The sequence below is a fragment of the Prionailurus viverrinus genome, chromosome A2, assembly GCF_022837055.1.
Source record: "Prionailurus viverrinus isolate Anna chromosome A2, UM_Priviv_1.0, whole genome shotgun sequence".
Lineage (NCBI taxonomy): Eukaryota > Metazoa > Chordata > Mammalia > Carnivora > Felidae > Prionailurus > Prionailurus viverrinus.
Window position 1 is genome coordinate 77,536,560 of NC_062562.1, and position 27,721 is coordinate 77,564,280.

Below are 27,721 nucleotides of genomic sequence, written 5' to 3' on the forward strand. Positions count from 1 at the left end.
TGCGTCATCACCTGGGCTGGGCGGCCGGCAGCTGACGCCATCACCCCGGCACCTGCCAACATGGAAGGTGGTGACGGCGGCGTCGCTGTGGCTGGCCAAGGGGTTCTGAGCTCTGGGGCGGCGGCAGCGACAGTCCGGGAGCTTTTGCAGGACGGTAAGGAGTCTGGGTCTCGCTGGGTGGTGGGGCTAGGGGACTGTCCTGCTCTGCACCTGGGCCCGGGTGGTGGACTCAACCCGTCGCTTTGCAGAAAGTTTTCCGGTCTCGACGTGACCACTCCCCCCCGCCCGGCCCCCCTGGCGTCTGGGTGGTATAGCCTCGCAAACCTGTGTTTCCACAGACTTGCTGTCCCCTTCCTTTCCGGGTGTCCAGGGGACTCCTGGTTTGTGGTTGCTTCTCATTTCAACTCTACCCTTCATGAGCCCGAGGTTTCCCTGAAGTCCTGGGACCCTGCCGTACTCCGGTGACCCAGGTTGATAGCTACTGGCTGCTGCCGCAATTCTGGATAAAGGAGGAAGCGTTGGATCCCAGGAAAAGTGAAAGACCTAGAACAGATAGAGGACAGCTTTTAATGTAAGAGGGCCTCCTTTTTAAGTAGTGTCGGAAGCATCCTTTAACAAATTCTTGGATGACACAGGTGGCTCACTTGCAGGCTTGTTTGTTTTTTACAAGGCATTTGTCCATAACCATACACGGGGGAGAGTTCAGAGCATTAGTTAAGGCTGGGATTAACCATATGTATAGAATATAGAAATTCATTGATAGTTTTGGACAGAAGAAAACCCCGGGAAATAAATATAGTGCGTTTGAGAGGCACATTAAATTGTTTTAATTCAGTTAACACGCCGCAAGTTTCTTATTCTTTAGAATAAAATTCAAATGTCTAAGACCCTTCTCATCTGTTCTTAATTTTCTTCCCTAATGGCCTTCACGTTCTACCCTGTATTAAAATAATTTGTATACTTATCTTCTTCTACAGCATTGTAGAACCACTTTTTATATTCCACGGTGTTAGAAACAGTACCTTTCATACAGTAGGTGCAAATTAAGTATTTTTAATTGAACATCACAATAAGCTAAAGTAGGTTATAAACGAATGAACAGCCTAAATTATTTTCTCTGCGTGTTGTATATTTTATTATTGTCCTTAATTACTTGTCTTCTGAAAATTTATATACTTTTGTCAAAACTTACTAAGGAGGTGGTTTTCTGAATTAGGATGTGTTAGATTCTCTAGGTTAGGATCTCTGTCCAATACATCATTGTATCTTAAATTCCGTTCAACCATGTTTTGAACTTCTAACATATGTGCAATTCCCCCCCTCAAGCAGCTTACCATTTTAGTAGGGGAAATAGTCTTGTAAAGCTATAAAGTTAAGCATTATAATGTAGTGTTTTTAGGGTAGCAGAATTGTGTATAAAGTCAAACAATGCAGAAGAGGAGGATAACTGGGAGTGGTTAGGGGAGTGTCAGGAAAGGCTTTCTAGATGGAATTGGTTGTGAAGTGTAAATAGAACTTCCCCAGGTGAAGAAGTGGAAGAAACAACACATATCAGGCATAGGTATATATTTCAGTAGGATGCATTCTGGAATTGTAATCCGTTTTTAAAGGGTAAATAGTCCTTAATTTTGCCTTCTGTATTGTCCTATTTAGTTTTTTTCCATCTTCCACAGTGATTATTTTAAATCTTACCCTTTCAAACCTCTTCTTTCAAGTTCAACAAATGTCTTTAAACTTCCCTGAACGAAAGATCATCCATCAGTTGTGAGCTTCCTCCATTTCTTGCCATTAAACCTAACCTTGTAACTGTCCTTTCTTTTCCCCTTGTATTTCCAATTACAGTACAAGTGGAATTTCTGCTTCTGAGGACAGTCCTTCCTCCTGTGCCCTGGATTTTTTTTCCTGTCTCTTCAAAGACCCAGTCACCCTCATTCTATGCCATTGAAATCTCTTTGCCAAGGTCTCTGATTACCTCCTTGTGAATAAATTAAATGGACACTTTGGTCCTATCTTACTTAAACTTTTAAAAAGGGTTTGACTCTTTTCTTTAAATACTTGTCATGTGACTTGTGAGTTCTATGCTTTAAAAAAAATTCCTAATTCTTTAAGGGTTCTTTTTTCCAGGTTCATGTAGTTGCTTGTCTTCTTCAATGTGCTCCTAATTCAGTGGTTCACTCCACCCATTCTCTTCAACATTACTAAAAAATTAAACATTTTCTGTCCATAACAGTGCTTCATTATGTAAAGAATCTGCCAGTGGTAGAGGATAAGATTGATAGGATTGGTGAGCAGATGCATAGTTCGAGTAATTTCTGGGGTGTTTCTGATGTGCCTCCTGTAGGAATGAGATAGGTATAAAAGAGAAGCATTATATGACTTTTCTCCTGAAGGACAAGTCCAGTAGCCACTACTCAGCTTTTGCTGTATTTTATCTTTTTGAGGTCTTTGACACTACTTTCCACTCTCTCTAAACCATCCTTTGCCATTCTTCCTTGTTTTTCTTTCTCTTTGCTCCGTAGTCCCTTTGATTGCTTTCATTTTCTCCATCTATTTCCAAATTTTTGGTGTTTTCCTGGCTTCTAACTCAGTCTTCTCCATTTCCCTTTTTTTGTGCATTCTAAAATTTATTCTAAACCATCTGGGTTTTTTTTTTTTTCATGGTTTCAGAATTAATATGGACGCATACAAATACACATGATTCTTATTTCTCAGCTATAGCTTATTGTCTACTGGACATTTCTATCTTGATGGTGAACAGGCATGACTAGTTTTACATACAAAAAGTTAAATATGAACAAATAGTTCAGGTGCTATATGTGAAAAAGTGAAAGTACTTTTTTTTTTTTTTTACCCCTTTAATCTTCACATTAATTGTATGTGGTTAGTTAGATTTGTGCTTGTTTCCCATATAGATTGTGAGTTCCTTGAAGGCAGTAATATGTTCATTTTTATCTTTACACAGAGATGGCTAGTGGTCCAGCTTAATGCACAGCTGAATTCCGTATGTCAGTCACTTGGCCGAGAATCTTGGGAATCATCCTTTTACTTCTTGCTCTACCTAATCACCCGTCTTCAGCTTGTCACTAAGTCTCACACATTATAGTGTCTGAATATTTGTCAAATTAGTCACTTTATTGATGTTTTTATTGCCATTGTCTTAGGCCTTCATCATGTCTCTTGGGCTGTTAACACAGCATCTTACTGGCCTCTGTAACTCTAATAGAGCATGTGTTACTCATGTAATTAATACATGAGTGAGCTGGTAAACCAGCTTTCTGGTAAAAGAGGGGAAGCCCTGGTTTTGTAGTGTATGCCAATTTCCATGGTATAAATACTCTCACCATGGTCAGTTTTCAGATACCTGTGATGTCTGCTGGCTCACACAATTCCTGAAAATTTAATAATTGGCTCTTAAAGGAGCCAGTCTGAGTCAGCTCCAGTACACTGCTGTGTGACTAATCCCTTTTCAATCACCCTCCATATTGCTGCTGGAAACTAAAACAGAGCTGACAGTGCTCTTTCTTATCTTTTACCTCAATGGGATATAGTCTGAACATTTTAGAGATGTTACCGGTCTTTTTTAACTGCCCCCAACCTTCCTTTGGAACCCGAGACTCTCTCATTCTTTCCCACCATGTGCTCGAGACACACTGAAGTCAGCATTCCCCTTATTTCTCAAAATACGCTGTGGCATTTGCTGACTCTAAACCGTCACTCTTTATCGGAGTAGCTTTCTCCACTTTGCTGCCTAGCAGGATCCTTAATTCTGAAAACTACTTGGCAAACTGGAAGGAAATGGGGTTCCCAGAATTAAGGCAAAAGTATCAGGTTTTCTTTGAGAGTAGTCAAGAAAGAGTCTTTGCTTTTTGCAGAATAATACTTCCAACTGAAATATAAAGTCATTCCTTCTACCAGAATCCAACCACGTATCACGCATTGTTCAGACTCTAAGGATGCGGTAGTAAACAAAACAAAGCCCTTGCCCTCATGGAGCATACGTTAGAGTGGAAATAGACAATTGAAGCTTTCTTGTATGGACTCTGTTCTTTTGGCTAATTTTATAATCTCTGTCAGGGTAGTCTTATATCCACTATATGAGTGGAAGACAGCAGTTTTATATCTACACTGAGCTTACTTCTACATAATTATTTTTAACTTCTAATTATTTCCATTTTTGAGTTTCACTACAAAAAGATATCTTCTTAACATCTAGTATCACTTCTTTTTCCTGTTGATGGTTTGTTTTGAATATAGTCTCTTTTTCCATTTACTTATTTTGCTCATAAATCCTTAATTTCGGTGATACCTGTAAGTTTGTATTTGCCAATTTCTATTAAAATTCCAGATCCACTTTATTATGATAATATTTGTGCATCGACTTAGAGATATCGGAGGCCATAAATATCAAATGCGGTAAATTTTGCTGTTGTCGTTGTTGGTGACCTTGTTTTCTTGCATTAAAGGCTGTAGTTAGTAGTTAATTTTTAATCTTCTACTTCATATTTTCCTTCCAACTCCCTGATAAAAGTTAACTTTTAGCAGTGTAACGTAGTGGTTCAGAGTGTGGGCTGTGCAACTAGACTGCCCGGATACAAATCAGAGACAAGTTGGACAAGTTGCATGCCCCTTCTTTACCTGTCTCTTCGTCTGTGAAATGAGGGAAATGATGGTTCCAACAGGGTTGTGTGAGGATTGAATGAGTTAACATGTTTAAAGTGCTGAGGTCATTGTATGGCACAGTATGCTCTCCACCAGTATTTCCACTCTCTTCTGTTGTTGCTTCCCCCTCCTCATTTACAACAGAAGCGTTTACACCAGTTCTTGGTGTATGTTATCTGTGGGTGTAATTGTTCTGTTGTCTAATATCTGTGCTTTAGTGCGGTATAATTAATAAAGACTTTTCCTTATTTTTTCCCCTAGAGTGTTACAGTGATTTTTTAAATGAAGACTTTGATGTGAAGACTTATACTTCCCAGTCTATTCATCAAGCTGTAATTGCTGAACAACTAGCAAAACTTGCCCAAGGAATCAGTCAGTTGGATAAAGAACTACACTTACAGGTATTTCCAATCTTCTGGATCATTCAGCCAAAAGTGATAATTTACCATTTTGTAATCTTTTTATTATTTAACCTAACTGCATATTTAAATGAACAGATGTATAACGTAACCAGTGTGGCTTCTTTTTTGAAGCATGTGTTTGAAAAGTTTTCTGTAAACTACTTTTTGTTAGTTGAAAAACCAACATATCCCCCTCTGCAAAAGCTTTTGTTCCTACTTTGTTTTCACCACCTTAACTGATGTGCAATGAATATAGGTGGGCAAAAATAGGAAGCATTTGATAAAAATAATAGAAAATGGAATTATGGGAGTAGAACAGTGTGAGTAGGAAAAATTGGGTGTTCACATTGACAGTTCCCACTTTATGAACACAAAGTGTACCATTATGCTGAAATTACAGAAAGGTGATAAATTTCTGGTAGATAAAACACAAAATGGGGAATTAGGAGATAGGTTCTAATCTCAGGAGATAGGTTCCCTTTTATTTTATTATTTTTTTATTTTTTTATTTTTTTTTGATAGGTTCCCTTTTATTTTTTTTTTTTAATTTTTTTTTTCAACATTTATTTATTTTTGGGACAGAGAGAGACAGAGCATGAACGAGGGAGGGGCAGAGAGAGAGGGAGACACAGAATCGGAAACAGGCCTCAGGCTCTGAGCCATCAGCCCAGAGCCCGACGTGGGGCTCGAACTCACGGACCGCGAGATCGTGACCTGGCTGAAGACGGACGCTTAACCGACTGCGCCACCCAGGCGCCCCATATAGGTTCCCTTTTAGATCACTTAATGTCTTTGAGTTTTGCTTTAAAAAAATTTTTTTTAAATGTTTGTTTATTTTTGAGAGAGAGACACAGAGCGTGAGTTGGGGAGGGGCGCAGAGAGAGAGAGAGAGACGCAGAATCTGAAGCAGGCTCTAGGCTCTGAACTCTCAGCACAGAGCCTGACACAGGGCTCTAACCCCATGAGAGATCATGACCTGAGCTGGAGTCAGATGCTCAGCCGACTGAGCTTCCAAGGTGCCCCATGAGTTTTGCTTTTAAAAAGAAAATCTATTAAATGGGTTGGAATGAATAAGGAGGAAGAGATTCTAGTAGATCTTGAAGGTTCCTTTCTCTTTTATAATTCTGTAATTTTTATAGGGGGTTTATGATATACTGCCTAGTTGTTGGTTTTTGTTTGTTGAGTAGGCTCTTAATAAATATTTAAATGAATGAACAAGTACATGAATAAATGGACTGTTTACCAGGAAACTTAGATCTCGTGTAGCATGAAACACGTTCACTTAAATTTTTTGTGTTGTACTTCATCAATTAAGAGTAGTTAGGACTACTCAGGACTGAGATGACTTTTAAGGTCATTTTAACTTTGATTATATAATTGGAGTTCAAAATTTATTGACAAATATTTATAAAACACTTTTTTTAAACATTCATTTTTGAAAGGCAGAGAGAGACAGAGTGCAAATGGGGGAGGGGCAGAGAGAGAGAGAGAGAGAGAGAGAGAGAGAGGGAGACACAGAAACAGAAGCAGGCTCCAGGCTCTGAGCTATCAGCACAGAGCCTGATTCGGGGCTCAAACTCACAGACCGCGAGATCATGACCTGAGCCAAAGTCGGCCACCTAACCAACTGAGCCACCCGGGCGCCCCTATAAAACACTTTAAATTGTCAGGATTTGCATTAGGCTGTGGAGACAGAAAAGTGAACATATTTTTCAGCTCTCCAAAGACTCACAGACCAGTAGCAGATACAGACAGAAACAATAACAGGCAAATGATGCCTGTTTTGTTTCGAGTAGTACAAAGCTTTCATAAAAGCAGGGGAGAATGCACTTAACTCCGCCTAGAGTTCTCAGGGATGGCTTTTTGTAAGAGCGCCTGAAATTCTTCTTTTTTGTGGTTGGTACTTTCTTTTTTTCCCAAATTTTTATTTAAACTCCAATTAGTTAACATACAGTGTAAAATTAGTTTCAGGTGTAGAATTTAGTGATTCATCAGTTACATACAACACCCAGTGCTCATCACAGGTACACTCATTAATACCCATCACCTGTTTAGCCCATTCCCCCACCCTCTTCCCTTCCAGGAAGGCTCAGTTTTTTCTTTCTAGTTAAGAGTCTGTTTCCTGGTTTGCCTCTCTTCCCCCCCTCCCCCCATGTTCATCTGTTTTGTTCCTTAAATTCCACATATGAGGGACATCATATGGTATTTGTCTTTCTCTGACTGACTTGGTTCGCTTGGCATAATACTCTCTGGCTCCATCCACATAGTTGCAAATGGCAAGATTTCATTCTTCTTGTGGCTGAGTAATATGGTTGGTATTTTCTTTGTTCCTTGCATGTAGTACCTTCTCTGCAGGAATCAACAAAAAACTAAAAATGTATTTAACATCTCTTAGAGGGGGCAGGTTACACTGATAGTAGTTTGGGATATGAAGTAGAATACTAGTATGACATCTGAACCTGCTGTAATTGTTTTTCTGCAGAAGCAAAATTGGGATAATTCTAACTAAACCCATAAAAAAATTTAAAATACCACTGAGATGATTAAACTAACAGTAGATGTGGTGAAGTATGTACTCGTTGGGGCTTAGGATAGGACACAGAAACCACTCTAGTTATGTAAAGCAGGAAAATGTTTAATACGGAGAATTAGATGATTATGAAATCAGCCGGTGGACTGAGTTGAAGGATCTACCTTCATAGATGCAATGCAAAGGCCTGGCACTCCCATGCCAGTGCTAAAATTCCACCTGTAGATACCTGGTGATGAAATTTTGGAATGATTGATATGGCTATTCCAAATGTCTCTAAATTCTCAGGTCTCAGGACCTTGCTTATTACTAGCTGAAACAGTAACAGGAAAGTAGCTTTCCTTTCTTTTCTGTCTCCCAGCTCTCTTGGAAATTCATCCAGCTGGCGGCAGAGGAGTTTCTGAAAGTATAGTATTTTTCACACAGGAAAAAGAAGAGCGGAGAATTAAAATTAGTCTTGTTAGGATGGACGACACATTGATGGCCCTATTAGTGGACTGGGGAAAATTCAGACATATTCTGGCAATCTTAAGAGATGTAGGAGACCGAAAGTAATTTCAGAGGCATGTGATAGGAAGGGACATGATAGAAAACAGTGATAACTGAAGCAGGACAAAATGGAGGACAATATAGGGGTTCCAGTGAATGAATTTGTGCTGACTAGGAGCTTCAGTTTACGGCCTTCTTATGGAACTTCTTATTCATTGGAATTGAAAAGGTACAAAATGGTAAGGATTCTTGCATTATTCTAGAGATGAAGGATTTCTTCATGTTTCTAGGAATCTCTTGCATGTGGCTTTTAACTCTTAACCTTTTTGGTTTTTTCATGTGATGGTTCACACTGCCTTAAATTTCATAAAAATATCAGTCATGTGCAAGGAAGAGGATTTTCTGTGACCTTCGGAAACTGAAAGCAGAGAGATGTTCAGGGATAGGTGGGTAGTGACTCCACGTTATCTTTTCCGATTAGAGTGTGGTCTTGGGGCACCTGGGTGGCTCAGTCGGTTAAGCGTCCGACTTTAGCTCAGGTCATGATCTTGCGGTCTGTGAGTTCAAGCCCTGTGTCAGGCTCTGTGCTGACAGCTCAGATTCAGATTCTGTGTCTCCCTCTCTCTCTCTGCCCCTTCCTGGCTCGCACTATGTCTTTCTCTGTTTCTTGAAAAGTGAATAAACATTAAAAAAACTTTTTTTTTAAATTAAAAAAAGAATGTGGTCTTGATGCTGAATTAAGTTCAAGAATTAAGAGAACCTTAAAAAAAACAACTGAAACTAAGAGAACCTAATGTTTACAAACATTCTTTACAGGGAAAGCATATAAAAGCATGGCAAGAATAGGTTTTGTTTTGTTTTGTTTTTCAATTTTGGCACAGCTCTATTTGTACTTCCCATTAGGAAAGAAAAGGACTGGTGAAAAGGTTGTGTCTTTTTGGCTTTATATCAAACTGTAAGCATGTTTGTGTGTCTGCTAATAACTCCTTTCAGACACTCCTTTTAATCTGTATTTTATTCTTTTGTGTTAGTGTTTGGGCCTTCCTATATGAAGGGAGACCTTTAATTCTATATTGTGGTTACAAAGAAAAATACCTAATACTTAGAGCAAATTCTTGATTTTCAGGTTGTTGCAAGACATGAAGATTTATTAGCACAAGCAACTGGGATTGAGTCTTTGGAAGGTATGTTTCCATCAAGTACTATAAATTAGATTGAGCTAGACCAGGGGTTAGCAAACTTTTATTGTTAAGGGTCGGATAGTAAATGTTTGAGACTTTGCAGGCCATACCACCTCTGTTGCAGCTACTGAACTCTGCTCTTCCGGAGTGAGAGCAGCCAGATAATATGAAAATGAATGTGGCGTGTTCCAACAAAACTTTAATAAAACTTTGCTGACCTTGGAGCTAAACTGAGTTCAAAACCTTGCTTTGGCACTTAATAAATGTGTGACCGTGGACAAGTTATTTCACCTTTGTGTGCTTCACTTTTATCCATAAAGGAGGAGTATTAATATGTACCTACATGGTGTTATTTTGAGGGTGAAGTGAGTTAGAAAAATGCTTAGAACAATTCCTGGCACATATTTAGTGCCTCTCATAAAATTAACAGTTAGAAAATTGTTAATTAACAAAAACATCAATACCACCAGAGTAAGTAATAGTAGAAGTAGGCTTGAATGCTTTCCTTATATTTGGCTTTCTTTGAAACTCTTTTCACTGCAAGCATAATACAATAATAATAACAGGGAATTTTTATTTTTGTAAGTCTTACTATTTTTGATTGGCTAAGTCTTTTGTGAATTTTCCTCCTCTCTTGATTGAATTAAACTACATCTTATAAAAATGGAATTTTCCTTAAATTTGTTTATTTAAGTAATCTCCACATTTAGCATAAAACTCAAACTCACGATCCCAAGATCAAGAGTCCCAGGCGCACAAAGTATGGAATGTTAATAATCACGTTTTACATTGTCACTTGTGATTAGTATTATTAATCATTGCACGTCAAAAGAAAACTAGGTGATTTTCCCTATGTTGATTGAACTCTTGAGGAGGAAGGATTTTTTTTTGTGATACAATATTTAATGCTTCCCCCAGTGCTGCTTATGAACTCAGAGGTATTACTTACTGTCAGCAGGTACGTTGTTTCCCAGACGTCATGATGAAGAACTTAGTATTTGGGGGAATAATAGTTTGTTGTTTGAATATTTAAGATAGATATCAGACTATGTTCTTGGGAAAGCTAAGAAGCTCTAAGTACTGACCACTTACTATTAGAAATTATTTTTAATCTCATTTTAGGTGTTTCTGGAAGCAAGTAAATAATATCTTGTATTAATGGTGATTTTTTAAAAATAAGTGGTAAATGATTTTTTTCATTTGTAAAACCCGTAAGGATGGCATGGTAGTACATTGATTGTGAGTCTATATAGGTGTAGATGAATCCTCGCAGCAGAAATACTTCTTTTTCTTATATTCTTATATGCATTTTGGTCCATAATGTGCTTGTTTTCCCCAAAAAGCTTTTCAGTGATTATAGCATTTAAAATATACTGTTAGACTGAGTTAGAATGACTGTCCATTAGATGAGTGTTTGAAGTACAAAGGCAGCCTTCTCGGAGTTCCTGTGATAATCTAAGAATCTTCTCCAGATTATTTGAACATAAAACGTCAAAGTCTGAATTAGTGTTCATTTTGGCATGATGTGTATTTCTAAACACTTATTAGAATGTTGAGATGCTGAAAAGTGTGATATGTTTTGGAAAACAAGTGTTATACCAACTTCTACTTCATCTAATTATTCCCCCAAATATTGAAGATTTTTGCCACCTAAGTAGTTTGGAATTACATTTATTGAACCTATTTTATTAAATGTCCCCTCTTATTCATTTTTCATTCATTTAATCATATATTTTTATATTAAACTTTTTTTTGTTTTTAACATTTATTCATTTTTTTGAGAGACCAAGACAAAGCACGAGCAGGGGAGGAGCAGAGAGAGAGGGAGACATAGAATCTGAAGCAGGCACTAGGCTCTGAGCTTGACAGCTCAGAACCTGATGCGGGGCTTGAACTCACAAACCATGAGATGATGACCTGAGCTGAAGTTGGCTGCTTAACCAGCTGAGCCACCCAGGTGCCCCTCATTTATTCATTGAAATATTAGTTGAGAATTTGCTAGGTTCCAGACAGCTCTGACAGAGTCTTTGTTCTTATGGAATTTAGAAGTATATTTAATTAACCTTATTTTATTAAAAAGAGATATCCTCATTCCCTCATTCATTTGTCCACTCAAACAGTAATTTAGAACTTGTTTAGGTACCAGGCACCTGTGAACAACAGACAAAGTCACTGTTCTTATGGGACTTATGTTCTAATGTGGAGAAGCAGACAAAGAAAATAGACAAATTCAGATAATTGTAAGTCCTACAAAGAAAATAAATGGATGACGGTATGGAGGAAGGGGAGTCCCTTATTAGGATGGTCAGGGAAGGCCCTTTTGAGAAGATGATGTTTGAACCGAGCATTGAATGGTAGAAACAATCACCATATAAAAATCTGGGGAGAAGAGTGTTGAAAGTTGAGAGAGGAATAAATGGGAAGGTAGGAATGAGCTTGGGATGTACGAGGGGCAGAGAGAAGGCCCGTATGAGTGGAGTTTAATGAGTGGGGAAGAGAATCGTACATGAGGTTCTTAGAAAGGAATTTTGATTTTCGTTTTAAGTGCAGTAGTAAACCATTGGAGGGTTTTTATTAGGGACATGATGTAATGAGATTAATGCTATAAAAGTTTTCTCTGGTGGTTCTATAGGAAAGTAACAGTAAAATCAGGGGTACCAATTTAGAAGATGCTAGAAGAGTAGAGTTGATGGCACATTGGATTAGAGTGGTAGATGGAAAGACAGGGAAGTGGGTGGGATAAAATGGGGGCAGAGCTGATAGAATTTATTGATGGGAGATGAAAGGGCTGAGGGAAAGAAGTCACCAAGTTTGATTCCTTATTTTTTAGTCTGAAAAATTGGATAGATGATGGTATGGGTAACTGAGCTGGGTTAGAATGGAGAAGATTGTGACTTTGATAGGGTGGGGAGGGCAGAAGTTATCTTGGGCGTCTTAAATTTGACATAAGAAAGTTGAGGGGCCAGGTGTGTGTGTGTGTGTATATATACACATCTATGTATATATATGTGTGTGTGTGTATATTTGCATGTATATATTTGTGTATGTGTGTATGTATATGCATGTATATATCTATACATATATATGTGTGCACACACACGCAGATAGAAAATCTCTGTAGACATTTGTACATATGTATGCATATGTGTGTATAAAATCGGTATTTTATTGAATAGATAGTATTTAAAACATTGGGGTTGGGTGAATTCCCTAAGAGATACGTAGATAGAGAAGAGAAAATGAGGATTAAATCTTGGAGTAGAACTCAAACAGAGGAGGAGTAGGAGCAGCTAATGTAATAAGAAGAAACCTAGGGAGTGTGATGACTTGGAAGCCTAGAGAAAAGAAATGTTTTAGGGAGGGAGTGGTTTAACTGTGTTGTGAATTTCTGGGGCACCTGGGTGGCTCAGTCGGTTAAGCATCCGACTTTGGCTCAGGTCATGATCTCACTGCTTGTGAGTTCGAGCCCCGCGTTGGGCTCTGTGCTGACAGCTCAGAGCCTGGAACCTGCTTCGGATTCTGTGTCCCGCTCTCTCACTGCCCCTCCCTTGCTCATGCTCTCTCTCTACAATAAATAAAACATTAAAAAAAAAAACTGTTGTGAATTTCTGAGAATTGGAACAAGATAAAGACAGAACTGACAATAGAATTTGGCATGTTGGAGATTTCTGGTGACCTTGAGAAGATGTGTTTTGGTCGAGTATTATGAAAGTCTGTTGGAGAGTGGGTGGTGGAGAGAATAAGGAAGTGTTGATAACAAGGGCAGCTTATTCCTGGAGGTTTAGGATCAGTAAGACATAAAACCAGCAGAAAAATGAGAATCCTTGGGTCCAGAGGGGATTCTGTTGGACCGAGCCATATTAAAGCATATTTGTATGCTGGTAATGCTTATTCTAGTATTACTTCATCTAATACATGACAGCATTCTGTACCTAAGTTTATTTAGAATATTATGTTTTAAAACTAAACGTAGACACTGAGTTTTAAAGAATGGAGTTCAAAATAATTAAAACTGTAATATTGAAAAGCTTATTTTTAGGTCCATAAAGTAGTAAAATTTAAAATCCTTCTTCATGAAAATATTTCTACAGTTATGTTAAAAAGTTCTTTATTACTTTGTGTATATTGAGAGTTAAAGGCAATGCTGTCCTTGCTGTCCATGTGTATTATTTATCTAGTTTGTAATTAATTTAACAAATATTGCCATTGGAAGTAGTCTGCATTAGGCTCAGGTCATGCAGTACTGAATGAAAAGTATACTTTCCCTAATGCCCAGGAATTTATAGTTAGAGAGTAAAACATTAAACAGATATACAGCCAGATATATAATTACCTAATGTGATTAGTGCCATGAAGGAAATGTATGCTGTAGAAGAAAATAGCGAGAGAATCTAAGTTAGATGGGGGATCTTTTAGTACTTGTGCCTGTTAGGGCGAGGTTTGACGACAAACAGTAGGTGTTTATCCAGTAGGAACTTGAGGGTGGGGTTGGATGTTGGAGAGAAAGTACACCATTTCCAGATAGTACAGGGCTTTGTAAACCAAGCTGTGGACTTCAGTTTTGACGTGGGAGAAAAGGGGAGACCAAGGAAGAGTTTTAACAGGGAATATTGTATACAATTTGTACCTTTAAAGATCACTTAGTCTTCTTCTTTTGTAGTTATAGATAAAATGCACATTAACACAAAACTTCACCATTTTAAAGTATGTAATTTAGCAGCATTAATTACATTTACGATGTTGTGCAGCCATTACTGTGTAGTTTCAGAACTTTTTCATCACCCCAAGTGGAAAACCCTATGCTCCTAAACAGTCACTCTGCATTCCTTGTCACACTTATTTAGTGGAACAAGGATTGGAAGGGGGGAATAGTTAGAGGCTTTAACAATAGTACAGGTAAAAGATATTGATTGGTTGCTTAGGTTATGATGGTGGCAGGAAAAATTGAAATTTTTCTGTATGTATGTATGAATTTTTTTCTTTTAATATAATTCTTTTGCCCTATTGGAGCCCTTGGAACTTTGTAAAGTAATGGAAATTATTGTGTTTTCCTAGGCGTTCTTCAGATGATGCAGACAAGAATTGGCGCTTTACAGGGAGCTGTTGATAGGTACTGTTGCTCATTTTGTAAATAAGTGGAAGGGAAAGAAGTTTAACCATTGATATTTGAAGATGATTTTATTGTTACTCCTCTCTTTATTTTTCCTTTAGGATGAAAGCAAAAATTGTGGAGCCGTACAATAAAATAGTAGCCCGTACTGCACAACTTGCAAGACTTCAGGTGGGTTGTCACTTTTCAGTTTTTAATACTCTGTGTTATTCATTTTGTTTTTATAAGTGAACACATTTCAAGAGAACGAATTCTGAGGAAATAGGGGAATATGAGAGAAAAGGAGGAATACTAAAGAGCTTTAAAATAAGATAGGCAATTAAAAAAATAAAAAACTATTCAAGTGAATTATTTTCATTCTTAATACTACAGTGTATAATCATTTACTAATTTATTAATATTCACAACTATTTTTTCAGTAGAGAGCAGAAAGAAACCCAGCATTTATGCCAAATGAAGGAACCCATACCTATAAGTTGTTCTAATAGGAGTGCTTATGTATTATAGGAGAAATTCAGTTTTGGACCAGAATTTTGTTATTTTTATGGCCATTATTTTTCCAGATATTTTTTCTTTTTTTTTTTAATGTTTTTTTAACATTTATTTATTTTTGAGACAGGGAGAGACAGAGCATGAACAGGGGAGGGTCAGAGAGAGGGAGACACAGAATCTGAAACAGGCTCCAGGCTCTGAGCTGTCAGCACAGAGCCTGACGCGGGGCTCGAACTCACGGACCACGAGATCATGACCTGAGCCGAAGTCGGCCGCTTAATTGACTGAGCCACCCAGGCGCCCCCCCCCCCCCCCCCCCCCCAGATATTTTTTCTATTCCTCCCCTTTCCTTCTGGGATTACAATTACGAATGTATTAGGTATCTTTGGGATGTCTCACAGACAACTGGATTCTCTGTTCATTTTTTTCCAGTCATGTTTACCCCATGTGTTTTGTTTTGGATAATTTCTATTGCTTTGTCTTCACATTCACTGATTGTTTCTTCTGTACTGTTTGATCGACCCCTAATCTCATTCAGTGTATTTTTGATTTCAGACATTTTTGTTTTAATCTCAAGAAGTTTGATTTGGATCTTTTCTATACTTTCCATTAATCTGCTTAACCTTTTGGACATATGGAATACTGTTAAAATAACTGTTTTAATGTCTGCTAATTTATAGAATGTGCCAGTCATACCACAGTGCAGTTTTAGAAAATTTCTACCACCACAGAAAGATCCCTCCTGTTTGCCATTGTCTTCTTTCATTTGGACTACTGTAATGGAATATCATAGACTGGGTGGTTTATGAACTATAGAAATTTCTTTCTCACAGTTCTAGAGGCTGGACGTCTGACTCAGGGTACCAGGCTGCTCATGTCCTGGACAGGGCCCTCTTTTGGGCTGCAGATAGTCCTTTTCTTTTCTTTTTCAATTTTTTAAATTAAGTCTTTAATTTTAATTTTAGTATAGCTAACATACAGTGTTCTATTGTTTCAGGTGTACAGTTGAGTGATTCAACAATTAAATATGTTACTCTTCATGATTACATAGTCATTTTCTATTGTATCCTCAAATGGCAGACAAGGCTAGAGAGATCTCTGGGGTCCCTTTTATAAGGACACTAATCCCATTCATGAGGGGTTCACTTTCATGACCTAATCACCTCTCAAAGGCCTCACTTGCTAATATTATCACACCGAGGGGTTAGGATTTCAACACATGAATTTTTTTTTTTTATCATTTTGTTTTTTTTTCCCTCCCATCATGTTAAGTGTACTCTTTAATCCCCATCACCTATTTCTCCCATCCCCCCACCCACCTCCCCTCTGGTAGCCATCAGTTTGTTCTCTATAGTTAACAGTTATAGTTAGTTCTTGGTTTTCCTCTCTCTCTTTTTTTCCCTTTGCTTGTTTGTTTCTTATATTCCACATATGAGTGAAATCACATGGCATTTGTCTTTCTCTGACTTAGTTCTCTAAACATTCTAGCTCCATCCATGTTGTTGTAAAAGACGAGATTTTAAGTCTATTGCAGCTGTCAGTACTTATTCCCACCCCCCAGTTCTACGGTGTTGCTAATCTATTTTCTGTCTCTATTGATTTGCCTTTTCTGGTCATTTCATCTAAATGGAATTATACAAGATATAGTCTTTTGTGTCTGGCTTCATTCATTTTGCATAATGCCTTTGAGGTACGTCTGTGTCATAGAATGTCATTAGTAGTTCATTCTTTTTTTTTTTTTTAATTTTTTTTAATGTTTATTTTTCAGAGAGAGAGCATAAGCTGGGAGGGGCAGAGAGAGAGAGAGAGAGAGAGAGAGAGAGAGAGAGAGAGAGAGAGACAATCCGAAGTAGGCTCTAGGCTCCAAGCTGTTAGCACAGAGCCCAATGCGGGGCTCAAACTCATGAACCTGAGATCATGACCTGAGCCAAAGTCGGATGCCCCACCGACTGAGCCACTCAGGTGTCCCCATTCTTTTTTTTTTTTTTTAACGTTTTATTTATTTTTGAGACAGGGAGAGACAGAGCATGAACAGGGGAGGGTCAGAGAGAGGGAGACACAGAATCTGAAACAGGCTCCAGGCTCTGAGCTGTCAGCACAGTGCCCGACGTGGGGCTCGAACTCACGGACAGCAAGATGATGACCTGAGCTGAAGTCGGCCGCTTAACCGACTGAGCCACCCAGGCGCCCCTCCTTTTCTTTTTTTTTAATTGCCGAATTCTGTTCTATTTTATGGAGCTAGCACATTTTGTTTATCCACTCACCAGTTGATGGATATTTGGATTGTTTCTCATTACTGGCTTTTGAATAATGCTACTATGAACATTTGCTTACATGTATTTGTGTGGACCTGTGCTTTCATTTCTCTTAGGTAGATTTCTAAAAATGGAATTGATGGGTTGTATGGTAAGTTTAATTTTTTAAAGAACTGCCATGTTGTTTTCCAAAGTGCCTATACTATTTTATATTCCCATCAGTAATATATGAGGGTTCCAGTGTCAACACATCCTTTTTTAAAATTATTTTTTTACTGTTTGTTTCTTTTTGGAGAGTGAGAGCACGTGTGAGTGGGTGAGGAGCAGAGAGACAAGGGGACAGAGGATCCAAAGTAGGCTCTGTGCTGACAGCAGTGAGTCCCATGCGGGGATCGAACTTAGGAACCATAAGATCATGACTTGAGTCCAAGTCAGGCGCTTAAGTAACTGAGCCACCCAGGCATCCTCCAGTGTCTACACATCCTTACCAACACTTGTTATTTTCTCTTCTTTGATTATGGGCATTCTAGTAGCCCACGAATACAGTGGTATTTCATTATAATTTTAGTTTACGTTTCTTAAATGACGATATGGGTATCTTTTCATGTGCTTATTAGTCATTAGTATATCTTTAATTTATTCAGTCTATAATATCTTTTAGGCATTTTAAAATTGGATTGTTTATCTTATTGTTAAGTTATAGCTTTTTTTGTTGTTGAAGAATAGTTGATACACACTGGTTCATTACTTTCAGGTGTACAACATAGTGATTCAACAACTATATACATTATGCTGTGCTCACTACAAGGGCAGCTGCCATCTGTCACAATACAATGCTATTACAGTACCACTAACTATATTCTCTATGCTGTACCTTTCATCCCTGTGACTTAGTCCATTACAGGAAGCCTGTACCTCCCACTCGCGTGTACCCATTTTGCCCATACCCCCAGCCCTCTCTTCTCTGGCAACCATCAGTTTTTTCTCTGTATTTATGGGTGTCTTTCTGATTTTTCTGTTTCTTCATTTGGTTTTTTAGATTCCACATATAATTGAAATCATATGATACTTGTCTTTCTCTGTTTGAATTATTTCACTTAACATACTACCCTCTAGGTCTATCCAACTTGTTACCAATGTCAGGATCTCATTCCTTTTTATGGCTGCGTAATATCTGTGTGTGTATGTATGCACACTACCTCTTCTTTATTCATCTGTCAATGGACAGTTGGCTATTGAAAATGATGCTCCAGTGAACATGGGGTGAATATATTTGAAGTAGTGTTTTGTTTTCTTCGGAAAAATACCCAGTTAGGAGCTTTTCTTTTGTATATTATGATACAATACGTGATTTGCCAATATTTTTTTTTTCCCAGTGTATGACTTAGAAATATTTCTACCAGTCTATGACTTGACTTTTATTTTTAAGTGTTGTCTTTTGAAACAGAAAATTATAAATTTTGATCAGGTCCAAATTATCAAATTTTCTTTTATGGATTGCTGGCACCATTTCTTGAAAACAGCTTGTCTTTCCCTGTTCAGTTTTTTTGTTGCCTTCATAATACTTAATTGACTTTGTATGTGTGGGATTATTTCTGGACTCTTTACTCTCCTCAGTTGAACTAGTTTTTTGCCTTTATATTAATTGTACACTATCTTAATCACTGAAGCTTTTTAGTAAGTCTTCTATCAGCCAAATGATCTTGAAAAAAGGATACCATTTTAGTATCTGCAATCCCATCTGAACTTTAGAATCAGCTCATCGATTTCTACTAAAAAGCTGTTAATGATTTTTAAAATTTTTAAGTTCTTTTTAATGTTTATTTTTGAGAGACAGAGTGAGAGTGGAGGAGGGGCAGAGAGAGAGAGGGAGACACAGAGTTTGAAGCAGGCTCGAACCTGCAGACTATGAGATCATGACCTGAGCCGAAGTCGAATGCTTAACCAACTGAGCCGCCCAGGTGCCCCTGTTTAGGATATTTTTAAATATATTTTTTTAAGTTTATTTATTTTTGAGAGAGAGAGAGAGAGAGACAGAGCAAGAACAGGGGAAGGGCAGAGAGAAAGGGAGACACAGAATCCCAAGCAAGCTCCATGCTGTCAGCGAGTCCCCAATATGGGGCTCATCTCATGAACTATGAGATCATGACTTGAGCTGATGTCAAGACTCTGACACTTAACCAACTGAACCACCCAAGTGCCCCTAAAAAGATGGTTAGGATTTTGACTGGAAATGTATTACATCTGTAGGTCAGTTTGGGGAGAATTGATGTATTAACAATATTGCATCTTCCATGTCATGAATATGGTATATCTACATGTATGTAGGTCTTGTTTAATTTCAGCCTCACATTTTGGTTTCAGTTTTGTTAAACTTATCTTTAAATATTTGTTTTTGTGGGGAGCCTGGGTGGCTCAGTCGGTTAAGCATCTGGGTTTGGCTCAGGTCATGATGTCGTGTTTCCATGAGTTCAAGCCCCACATCGGGCTGTCTGCTGTCGGTGTAGAGCCTGCTTCAGATCCTGTGTCTCCTCTCTCTGCCCTTCCCCCTGCACTCTCTTTCTTGTTCTCAAAAATAGACAGACATAAAAAAAGAAAAATAGGGGCACCTGTGTGGCTCAGTCAGTTAAGTGTTCGACTTTGGCTCAGGTCATGATGTCACAGTTCATAGGTTTGAGCCCTGTATTGGGTTTTGTGCTGGCAGGTCACAGCCTGGAGCCTGCTTTGGAGTCTGTGTCTCCCTCGCTCTCTGCCCCTCCCCCACTCATGCTCTGTCTCTGCCTCTCTGTCTCTCTCAAAAACAAACATTAAAAAAATGTTTGGTTTTGTTACTATACGAAATGATATTTTTTATAAATTCTATTTTTCTGTTCATTGCCATTTTATATAGAACTGGTTGAAAATTGCATAAAGAAGGTTTTTTTTAAAAAAATATGTTCTTTTTATATTGTTAGTAGACATAATATGACTTAATGGCAATATTGTTTGAAAGAACATAGATAAGATAATGAGGGATTGATAACTGAGGAGCCCTGATCTTCTAGTAAGCCATGGGAACATCTCATGTGAGAGATACTGTGTTAGTTATGGCAGAGAATACAAAAAAGGGTGAGGAAGTACTTTTCAAAAAGTTTACATCATGGTTAAAGGAAATAAGATAACTCTACACAATGACCTAATAAAATACTAATTACATAAATGCCGAAATAAAGAAACAAGTATTTAGAGTGCAAAGAAATTATATGCAGCTGGATTGCTTTATGATGTGTTTAATGCTTAAGAAATGGTATTTGAGATGGGCTTAGGAGCAGTAGGTTGTTGACATATTTGAAGTAAATCTTTAAGAATGAATGGATTGATAAGAGTTTTAAAGGATAGGATTTGAGTAGGCTAAGATGAGAGTAAGGAATTATAGTCAGAAAGAAGAATATAACAAATGCATGGGAGGTGGAGGCATGCAGGGCATATCCAGAGAATGGCAATGAAAGTGTGCATTAAAAGGATTAACTCAAGGCATTTCCCCTTGTCCTTGTTACATATTACTTATATCTGTCAGCCTCCTTCACTAAAGACAGACCTGGCTCAGTTAGCTTTTCAGTGAAAGCCTTTACATGATAGTTTCTGGCTTTAGTACCCATAGTAATCCACCCATCCATCCATCATCCTGTCCTCACTCTTCTTTGACTTTCTTAACTCCAGTTATGATCTTCATCGACTCCCGTGACTGTACAGTTGACCTCTGAAATCTTAAACTCTTAAATTCCGGGGCGCCTGGGTGGCGCAGTCGGTTAAGCGTCCGACTTCAGCCAGGTCGTGATCTCGCGGTCTGTGAGTTCGAGCCCCGCGTCGGGCTCTGGGCTGATGGCTCAGAGCCTGGAGCCTGTTTCCGACTCTGTGTCTCCCTCTCTCTCTGCCCCTCCCCCGTTCATGCTCTGTCTCTCTCTGTCCCAAAAATAAATAAACGTTGAAAAAAAAAAAAATTAAAAAAAAAAAAAAAAACAACTCTTAAATTCCATTTTATGTTTTACACCTCCCCTGATTTTCCAGCTTTCTCAGTACCTTACCCCAGACTCATAGTTTTTTATAGCTTTATTGAGCTATAATTCACCTAAGTGTGGAACTAAATTTTCTCCACTTCCTACCCCCTAACTCTCCAAATTTGATGTGTAACTGTACATTTCTTTGTCTTCCTAATATTGTTTCTTTCTATCTAACTCTTACTCAAGCTTTTCATTAAGCTATATATAAACTATAGTTACTTTTTTTTTTTTTTTTTGTCTGAAATTTCTTTAACTTTTGCAGGTAAGTTAGAGTTGCTGTCCAGGAAACATTTTTTCTTTAAGTTCATTTATTTTGATAGAGAAAGTGCGAGCAGGGGAGGGGCAGAGAGAGGGGGAGAGAAAGAATGCCAAGCAGGCTCCATGCTGTCAGCACAGAGCCCGACACGGGACCCCATCTCACGACCGGGTGATCATGACCTGAGCCGAAATCAAGAGTTGGACGCTTAATTGGCCAAGCCACCCAGGCACCCCATCTTAATCATTTTTAAGTGTACTGCTAACCATATTCATATTGTTGTGTAACAGACCTCCAGAACTTTCTCATCTTACAAAACTGAAACTCTTTATGCCCTAAGTGTGAATTTCTCTTTCTCCCTCCTGTCTTCCTCATTGGCACCTACCTTTCTGCTTTCTGTCTCTATGATTTTGACTATTTAGCTATTTCATATAAACAGAGCATATAGTATTTGTCCTTTTGGTTTATTTCATTTAGCATAATATCCTTGAGGTTCACCTGTATTTGAGTACACGTACTAAAGAAGGATTTCCTTCTTTAAGACTGCATAATATTCTATTGTATGGATATACCACATTTTCTTTTTTCATGAATCCATTGAAGCAACATTAGGGTTGCTTGGCTGTTATGAAGAATGCTGCAGTGAACATGGGTGTGCAAATATCTCTTGAGATCCATCCTGCTTTGAGTTGCTTGGGAGATACCAGATCATATGGGTAATTCTATTTTTAAATTTTTGTGGATCCTCCATACTGTTTTCATTAGTGGCTGAAACCATTCTGCATTCCCACCAGTAGTGCCCAAGGTTTCCAACTTTTCTGCATCTTTGTCAGCGCTTGTTATTTTCTGTTCTTTTGATATCAGCCATGCTAGTGGGTAAGAGGTGATATCTCTTAGTGGTTTTGATTTGTATTTCTCCCGTGATGAGTGATGTTGAGCATCTTTCCATATGCTTGTTGGCCTAGGTATATCCTAGGAATGGGATTGCTAGGGTTATAGGATTTTTAATCTTTAGCTTTATTATGTAAAGTCCAACTATTTTCCCACATAATTCTGTCCTGCACACTGACAGTATAGAGTTGGTATTAGTTTGTATCATTGCCAACATTTATTGTTGTCAGACTTGCTAATTTTTGCCAATATTTCGGTGCATTTTTCAGGGAATTAATTACTAAAGAGGCTGAATACCTGAGATGTGTCCTCTATTGTATGTTTCAAATATCCCTTTGTGTTTTTTTTTTTCTTTATTGATAATATCTGGATGGATAGAAGTAAAATTTACCATTTTTTTCTTTTAGGGTTAGTGTTTTTCTGTCTTGATTAAGAGAACATTCCCTACCCTGGGGTCATGAAGATCTTCTATATTGCTCTGTGTGATATGTTTTGGTATTTAATATACCTGAAATTATTTCAAAGTTTACGTTTTTCTGAAATGTCTAATCTGTTGTTACTTCCATCCTGTGTTTTCTATTTTACATAATGTATTTTTTAATCTCTAATGTTTTTGTCTTTTTATATCTTTCCTTTCTATAATGAAGTTTGTTTTCTTTTGAACTTACAGAGTATATTAAAATATTTTTTTTAATGTTTATTCATTCTGAGAGAGAGTGGGGGAGAGAGAATCTTAAGCAGGCTTCTCACCCAGCGCAGAGCCTGACATGGGGCTTGATCTCACGACCATGAAATCATGACCTGAGCTGAAATCAGGACTCAGCCACCAAGGTGCCCTGAACATATAGGTATATTTAGAATAGGTATTTTAGTATTTCAGTCTTCATTATTTCTTCATCAATCATTATTGATTGACCTTTCTTCTTGTTATGGGTTTTATTTTTTCACTTATTCACGTGCCTGGTAAGTGAGAACTGGTTTTAATTCTTTGTTAGAGCAGGTCCAGAGCAGCCTTTAGTCCAGGACTAGTTTATATGTTAGCCCTAATTATTCACTGCTAGGTCTTAATGCTGTGGGCTCTGTGAAGTGTTTCAGTAATTCTTTCCCTGAGTTTCCTCCTACATATGTACATGTTGGTGCTTGAGTCCGTCCTTCTGCAGATATCCACAACCTCTCCTTCCTGTCCAGTTTCTGTCCATAAACTCTAGCCTTTTGGGTTCTCTTGAAGTCACATCTCTGTTTTCTCATTGTAGAGAGACCATCATGTTCTGTTTCTCTTTCCTTTCCCTTTGCTGGGGCCTGAAAATTGTCTCCCAGCAGTAAACTAGGGTAGTTAAGTTCATTTTCTTCTTTTTTTCTTTTTCTAAACCATTTTCTTTTTTCTTTTTTTGAGAGAGAGAATGAGCAGGGAAAGGGCGGTGGGGGTGGGGTGGGGAGGAGGACAGAGGCTCCAAAGTGGGCTCTGTACTGACAGGCTGACAGCAGCATTCCCGATGTGGGGCTCCAACTCATGAACCATGAGATCATGACCTGAAGTCAGACACTCAACTGACTGAACCACCAAGGTACCCCTAAAAGATTTTATTTTTAAGTAATTTCTGTATCCAACGTGGGGTTCAAACCTACAACCTCTGGATCAAGAGTCACATGCTGCACCGACTGAGCCAGCCAAGTGTCCCAAGCATTTTGTTAATCCTGGGGATGATAGTTCTGTGCTGTCTGTTCAGCGTCTGAAAATGATTTCATGCATTTTTTTTTTTCAACGTTTATTTTATTTTTGGGACAGAGAGAGACAGAGCATGAACAGGGGAGGGGCAGAGAGAGAGGGAGACACAGAATCGGAAACAGGCTCCAGACTCTGAGCCATCAACCCAGAGCCCGACGCGGGGCTCGAACTCCCGGACCGCGAGATCGTGACCTGGCTGAAGTCGGACGCTTAACCGACTGCGCCACCCAGGCGCCCCTGATTTCATGCATTTTGTTCAGCTTTCTAGTTGTTCACCATGGGAGTGTAAATCCAGCCTGTCATCCCATCATGTTAGAAGTTACTTTCAGTTTTAAAAACTGAGTTGTAGGTCATATGCTATAAAATTTACCATTTTAAACTGTATTTTTAAGTGTAAAATGAGTAGTTTTTACTGTAGTCACAGGGTTGTGCAACCAGCACATGTAACGTCAAAAGATTTTCATTACCCCAAAGAAAAACTTGATGCCCATTAGTAGTCACTCCCTCTTACTTATTCCCCCACCAACTTTCTAATATGCCGCATGTCTCTATGGAGTTGCCTGTGGTGGACATTTCATACAAATGTATCATACATTGTGTGGCATTTTTTTTTGTCTGGCTTCTTTCATTCAGCATAATGCTTTCAAGGTTCCTCTTGTAGTATGTTTCAATACTTCTTTCCTTTTTATGACCAAATAATACTACATTGTATGGATATACTGCATTTTTGTTTATCCATTCATTTTGTTTTCCTGTTGCTTGATGAATATTTGGGTTATTTCCACTTTTTGACTATGATGAGTAACAGCTGTTATGAATATTTTTGTACAAGTTTTTGTGTGGAAATTTTTCAATTATCTTGGGTGTTTACTTGAGAATATTTATGTTAAGGTCATATGCTAATTCTGTTTAACATTTTGATGTATGAAATTAATATGGTACAAACTCAAACTTATACAGTAATATATGTCAATTATATCTCAGTCTCTGGAAAAAGAAACTTTTTTTGAAGAATGCCAGACTGTTTTCCAAAGCAGCTGTACCATTTTCCATTCTTACCAGCAATGTATGAAAGTTTCAATTTCTTTATTTCTTGCCAATACTTCTTTTCTTTTTAATATAGCCATCTGATTGGGTATGGAGTGGTACCTTGTTGTTTTGATTTGAATTTCCCTACTGACTAAAGATATTGAGCATCTTTTATTGTGCCTATTGGCCATTTTTTAAATCATCTTACTCATTTTTATACAGTGTTATATTAGTTTCAGGTACACATTATAGTGATTGAACAACTCCAAACATTAACTGGTGCTCATCACAACAAGTGCACTCCTTAATCCCCATGGCCTGTTTAACCCCACCTCCCACCTCCACCCCCTCTGGTAACCATCAGTGTTGGTGGGAATGCAAACGGGTACAGCCACTGTTGAAAACAGTATGGAGAGTTCTTAAGAAATTAAAATAGAATTAACCCTATAATTCAGCAATTGCACTACTGGGTATTTACCCAAAGAATACAAAAATGTTAATTCAGAGGGATACCTGCACTCCTGTGTTTTTAGTAACATTATTTGCGATAGCCAGGGTATGGCTGTCTGTATCCTGAAAATGTCCATCAATTGGTGAATATATAAAGGAGATATGGGGGTGCCTGGGTGGCTCAGTTGGTTAAGCATCCGACTTTGGCTCAGGTCATGATCTCATAATTTGTGAGTTGGAGCCCTGCGTCGGGCTCTGTGATGACAGCTCAGGGCCTGGAGCCTGCTTCACATTCTGTCTCTGTCTCCCTCTCTCTCTGCCCCTCTACCACTTGTAGGTTGTAGTTTTCTAAGATTAGCAAATGTTCTCAGATTAAAAGCAGATTTGCTTCTTTTCTCTCTGGATTCTCCTGTGCTTCACTTTAACTTGGTATTCCTATTTGTAGTCTCATTTTAAGATGCTTTTCAGACATTTTTACATGGCATATAACATTTTTAGTTGTTTTCAGTGGTAAGCTAACAACTTGGTCTGCCATACTGAAAATAGAAAACTCCCATGTTTCATCTTTTTTTTTTTTTTTTAATTTATTTTGAGAGAGAGAAAGAGCAGGGAAGGGGCAGAGAGAGAGAGAGAGAGAGAGGGAGAGAGAGCACGCATGCGTGAATCCCAAGCAGGCTCTGCACTTTCAGCACAGAGCCCGATGTGAGGCTTGAATTCATGAACCATGAGATCATGACCTGAGCTGAAGTTGGATGTTTAACCCACTGAGCCCCCCAGGTGCTCCTCATCTTTTTTAATAAAGCAAACATCAGGGGCACCTGGGTGGCTCAGTCGGTGCGCCCCACCGCGCCCCCCCCCCCAGCGCCCCCCCCCAGCGCCCCCCCCCAGCGCCCCCCCCCCGCGCCCCCCCCGCCCCCCCCGTGCCCCCCCCGCGCCCCCCCCACACCCCCCTGCTCACATTCTTTAAAAATAAGTAAGTAAACTTTAAGAAACAAACAAATATCAGATTATTTTATTCTCCTGATAAAATTATTCACTGGTTTCTTAACAAGAAATAGAATGAAGTGTGAATCCTTAATATGGCATGTAAGCCCCTTCATGCTTGCCTTCGTCAATTTTGCCTTTTGCTAGAATTTTTCTCATTCATTCCTTTGCACATTTTCTTTCTTCTCTAACTCAGAGTATTCTTGTCATTCACTACATTCTCACTGATGTGTCATTCTTTTGTGAGGACCTCTCCTGCCTTTCTTCTGGCAAGGCAGAATATTTCTCATTTTTTTGTTCCTTTAGTATCCTATGCATACTTCCATTATAGTTTTTTTCTGCATACCTTTTACTTTCCTCATACTCTTCTGTAAGACTGAGCTCCTTAAGGGCTGTGATATATGTGTTAATATTTGAATCTCTAGCCTTAGCATAGTGTTATTTATATACCAGACATTTAAATATTTAAGAAATGAGTAAAATGATTTTTTCCTTAGTCTGTGTTCCAGCTGTAATATTTTTTCTGAGTACATAGCATATGTTACTGAACAAAACATGTATGGTACTAAAAAAATTCTTTTTAATGTACTGCTACATCTGTCCTGTAACAACTTGAAAAATAGAGCATGTGAGAAGAGTGTGGATGTGTTAGTCTTTTTCATATAGAGAAGAGATACTTTAAGGTTATTTCAGTGATAGCTACTTAGAGCATGTGGGGCAGTGAGGATGCATGGGAACCTGTCCTAACAGCCAAAGAGGAATCCTGGCATGGTGGGGCCTGCGTGCACAGTGAGATATGGCTTCGCCTATAATAGCATGCTAACATTTACACATTTCTGTGACTCAGGCTCTGTGCGTTTGCAGCTCTCTGCTACTTTTTTCTTGCTGCCACTGTGGGTTAACTCTCATCCTCCTTTTCACTGGCTCATTGTTTCTTCTCACTCTAGCTGCTTTTGTCTCAGGGTTTCTGCTTATTGCCACTTTCCTAAAGTGAACGGTGACTGCCAATAATAATTTTGGGCAGTTCTCGTTCACAACAATGCCACTAGTGACAGACCTGATGTGGTTTCTATTGACCTAACACTGTTTCCCTGAATCTAATCAGTTACGGCTAAAGTCACAAGGTCATGTGACCTGAAATTTGGTGAATGTTGTATAAGGACCTGCCCAAGCTACTTTTCTGAAGGAGTAGGGGTACTACCAGTACCCCGAGCACTCTTAGGAGTTC

At 38.5% G+C, this 27,721-nt stretch overlaps 1 protein-coding gene across 3 annotated transcripts in view; it reads left to right on the forward strand.

Moving 5' to 3' along the window:
• COG5 (component of oligomeric golgi complex 5) overlaps positions 1 to 27,721 on the forward strand; it is a 323,149-nt gene continuing 295,428 nt past the window's right edge. For 2 of the 3 annotated variants that reach the window (XM_047841851.1, XM_047841850.1), the window contains exons 1-5: positions 2 to 154; positions 4,921 to 5,060; positions 9,206 to 9,263; positions 14,316 to 14,370; positions 14,472 to 14,541. In XM_047841851.1, coding sequence (XP_047697807.1) covers positions 61 to 154; positions 4,921 to 5,060; positions 9,206 to 9,263; positions 14,316 to 14,370; positions 14,472 to 14,541 — 417 coding nt within the window. In that variant the 5' untranslated portion in view covers positions 2 to 60. Of the gene's footprint in view, positions 155 to 4,920; positions 5,061 to 9,205; positions 9,264 to 14,315; positions 14,371 to 14,471; positions 14,542 to 27,721 lie in introns of all 3 variants that reach the window. The other variant, XM_047841858.1, reaches the window with a different exon arrangement.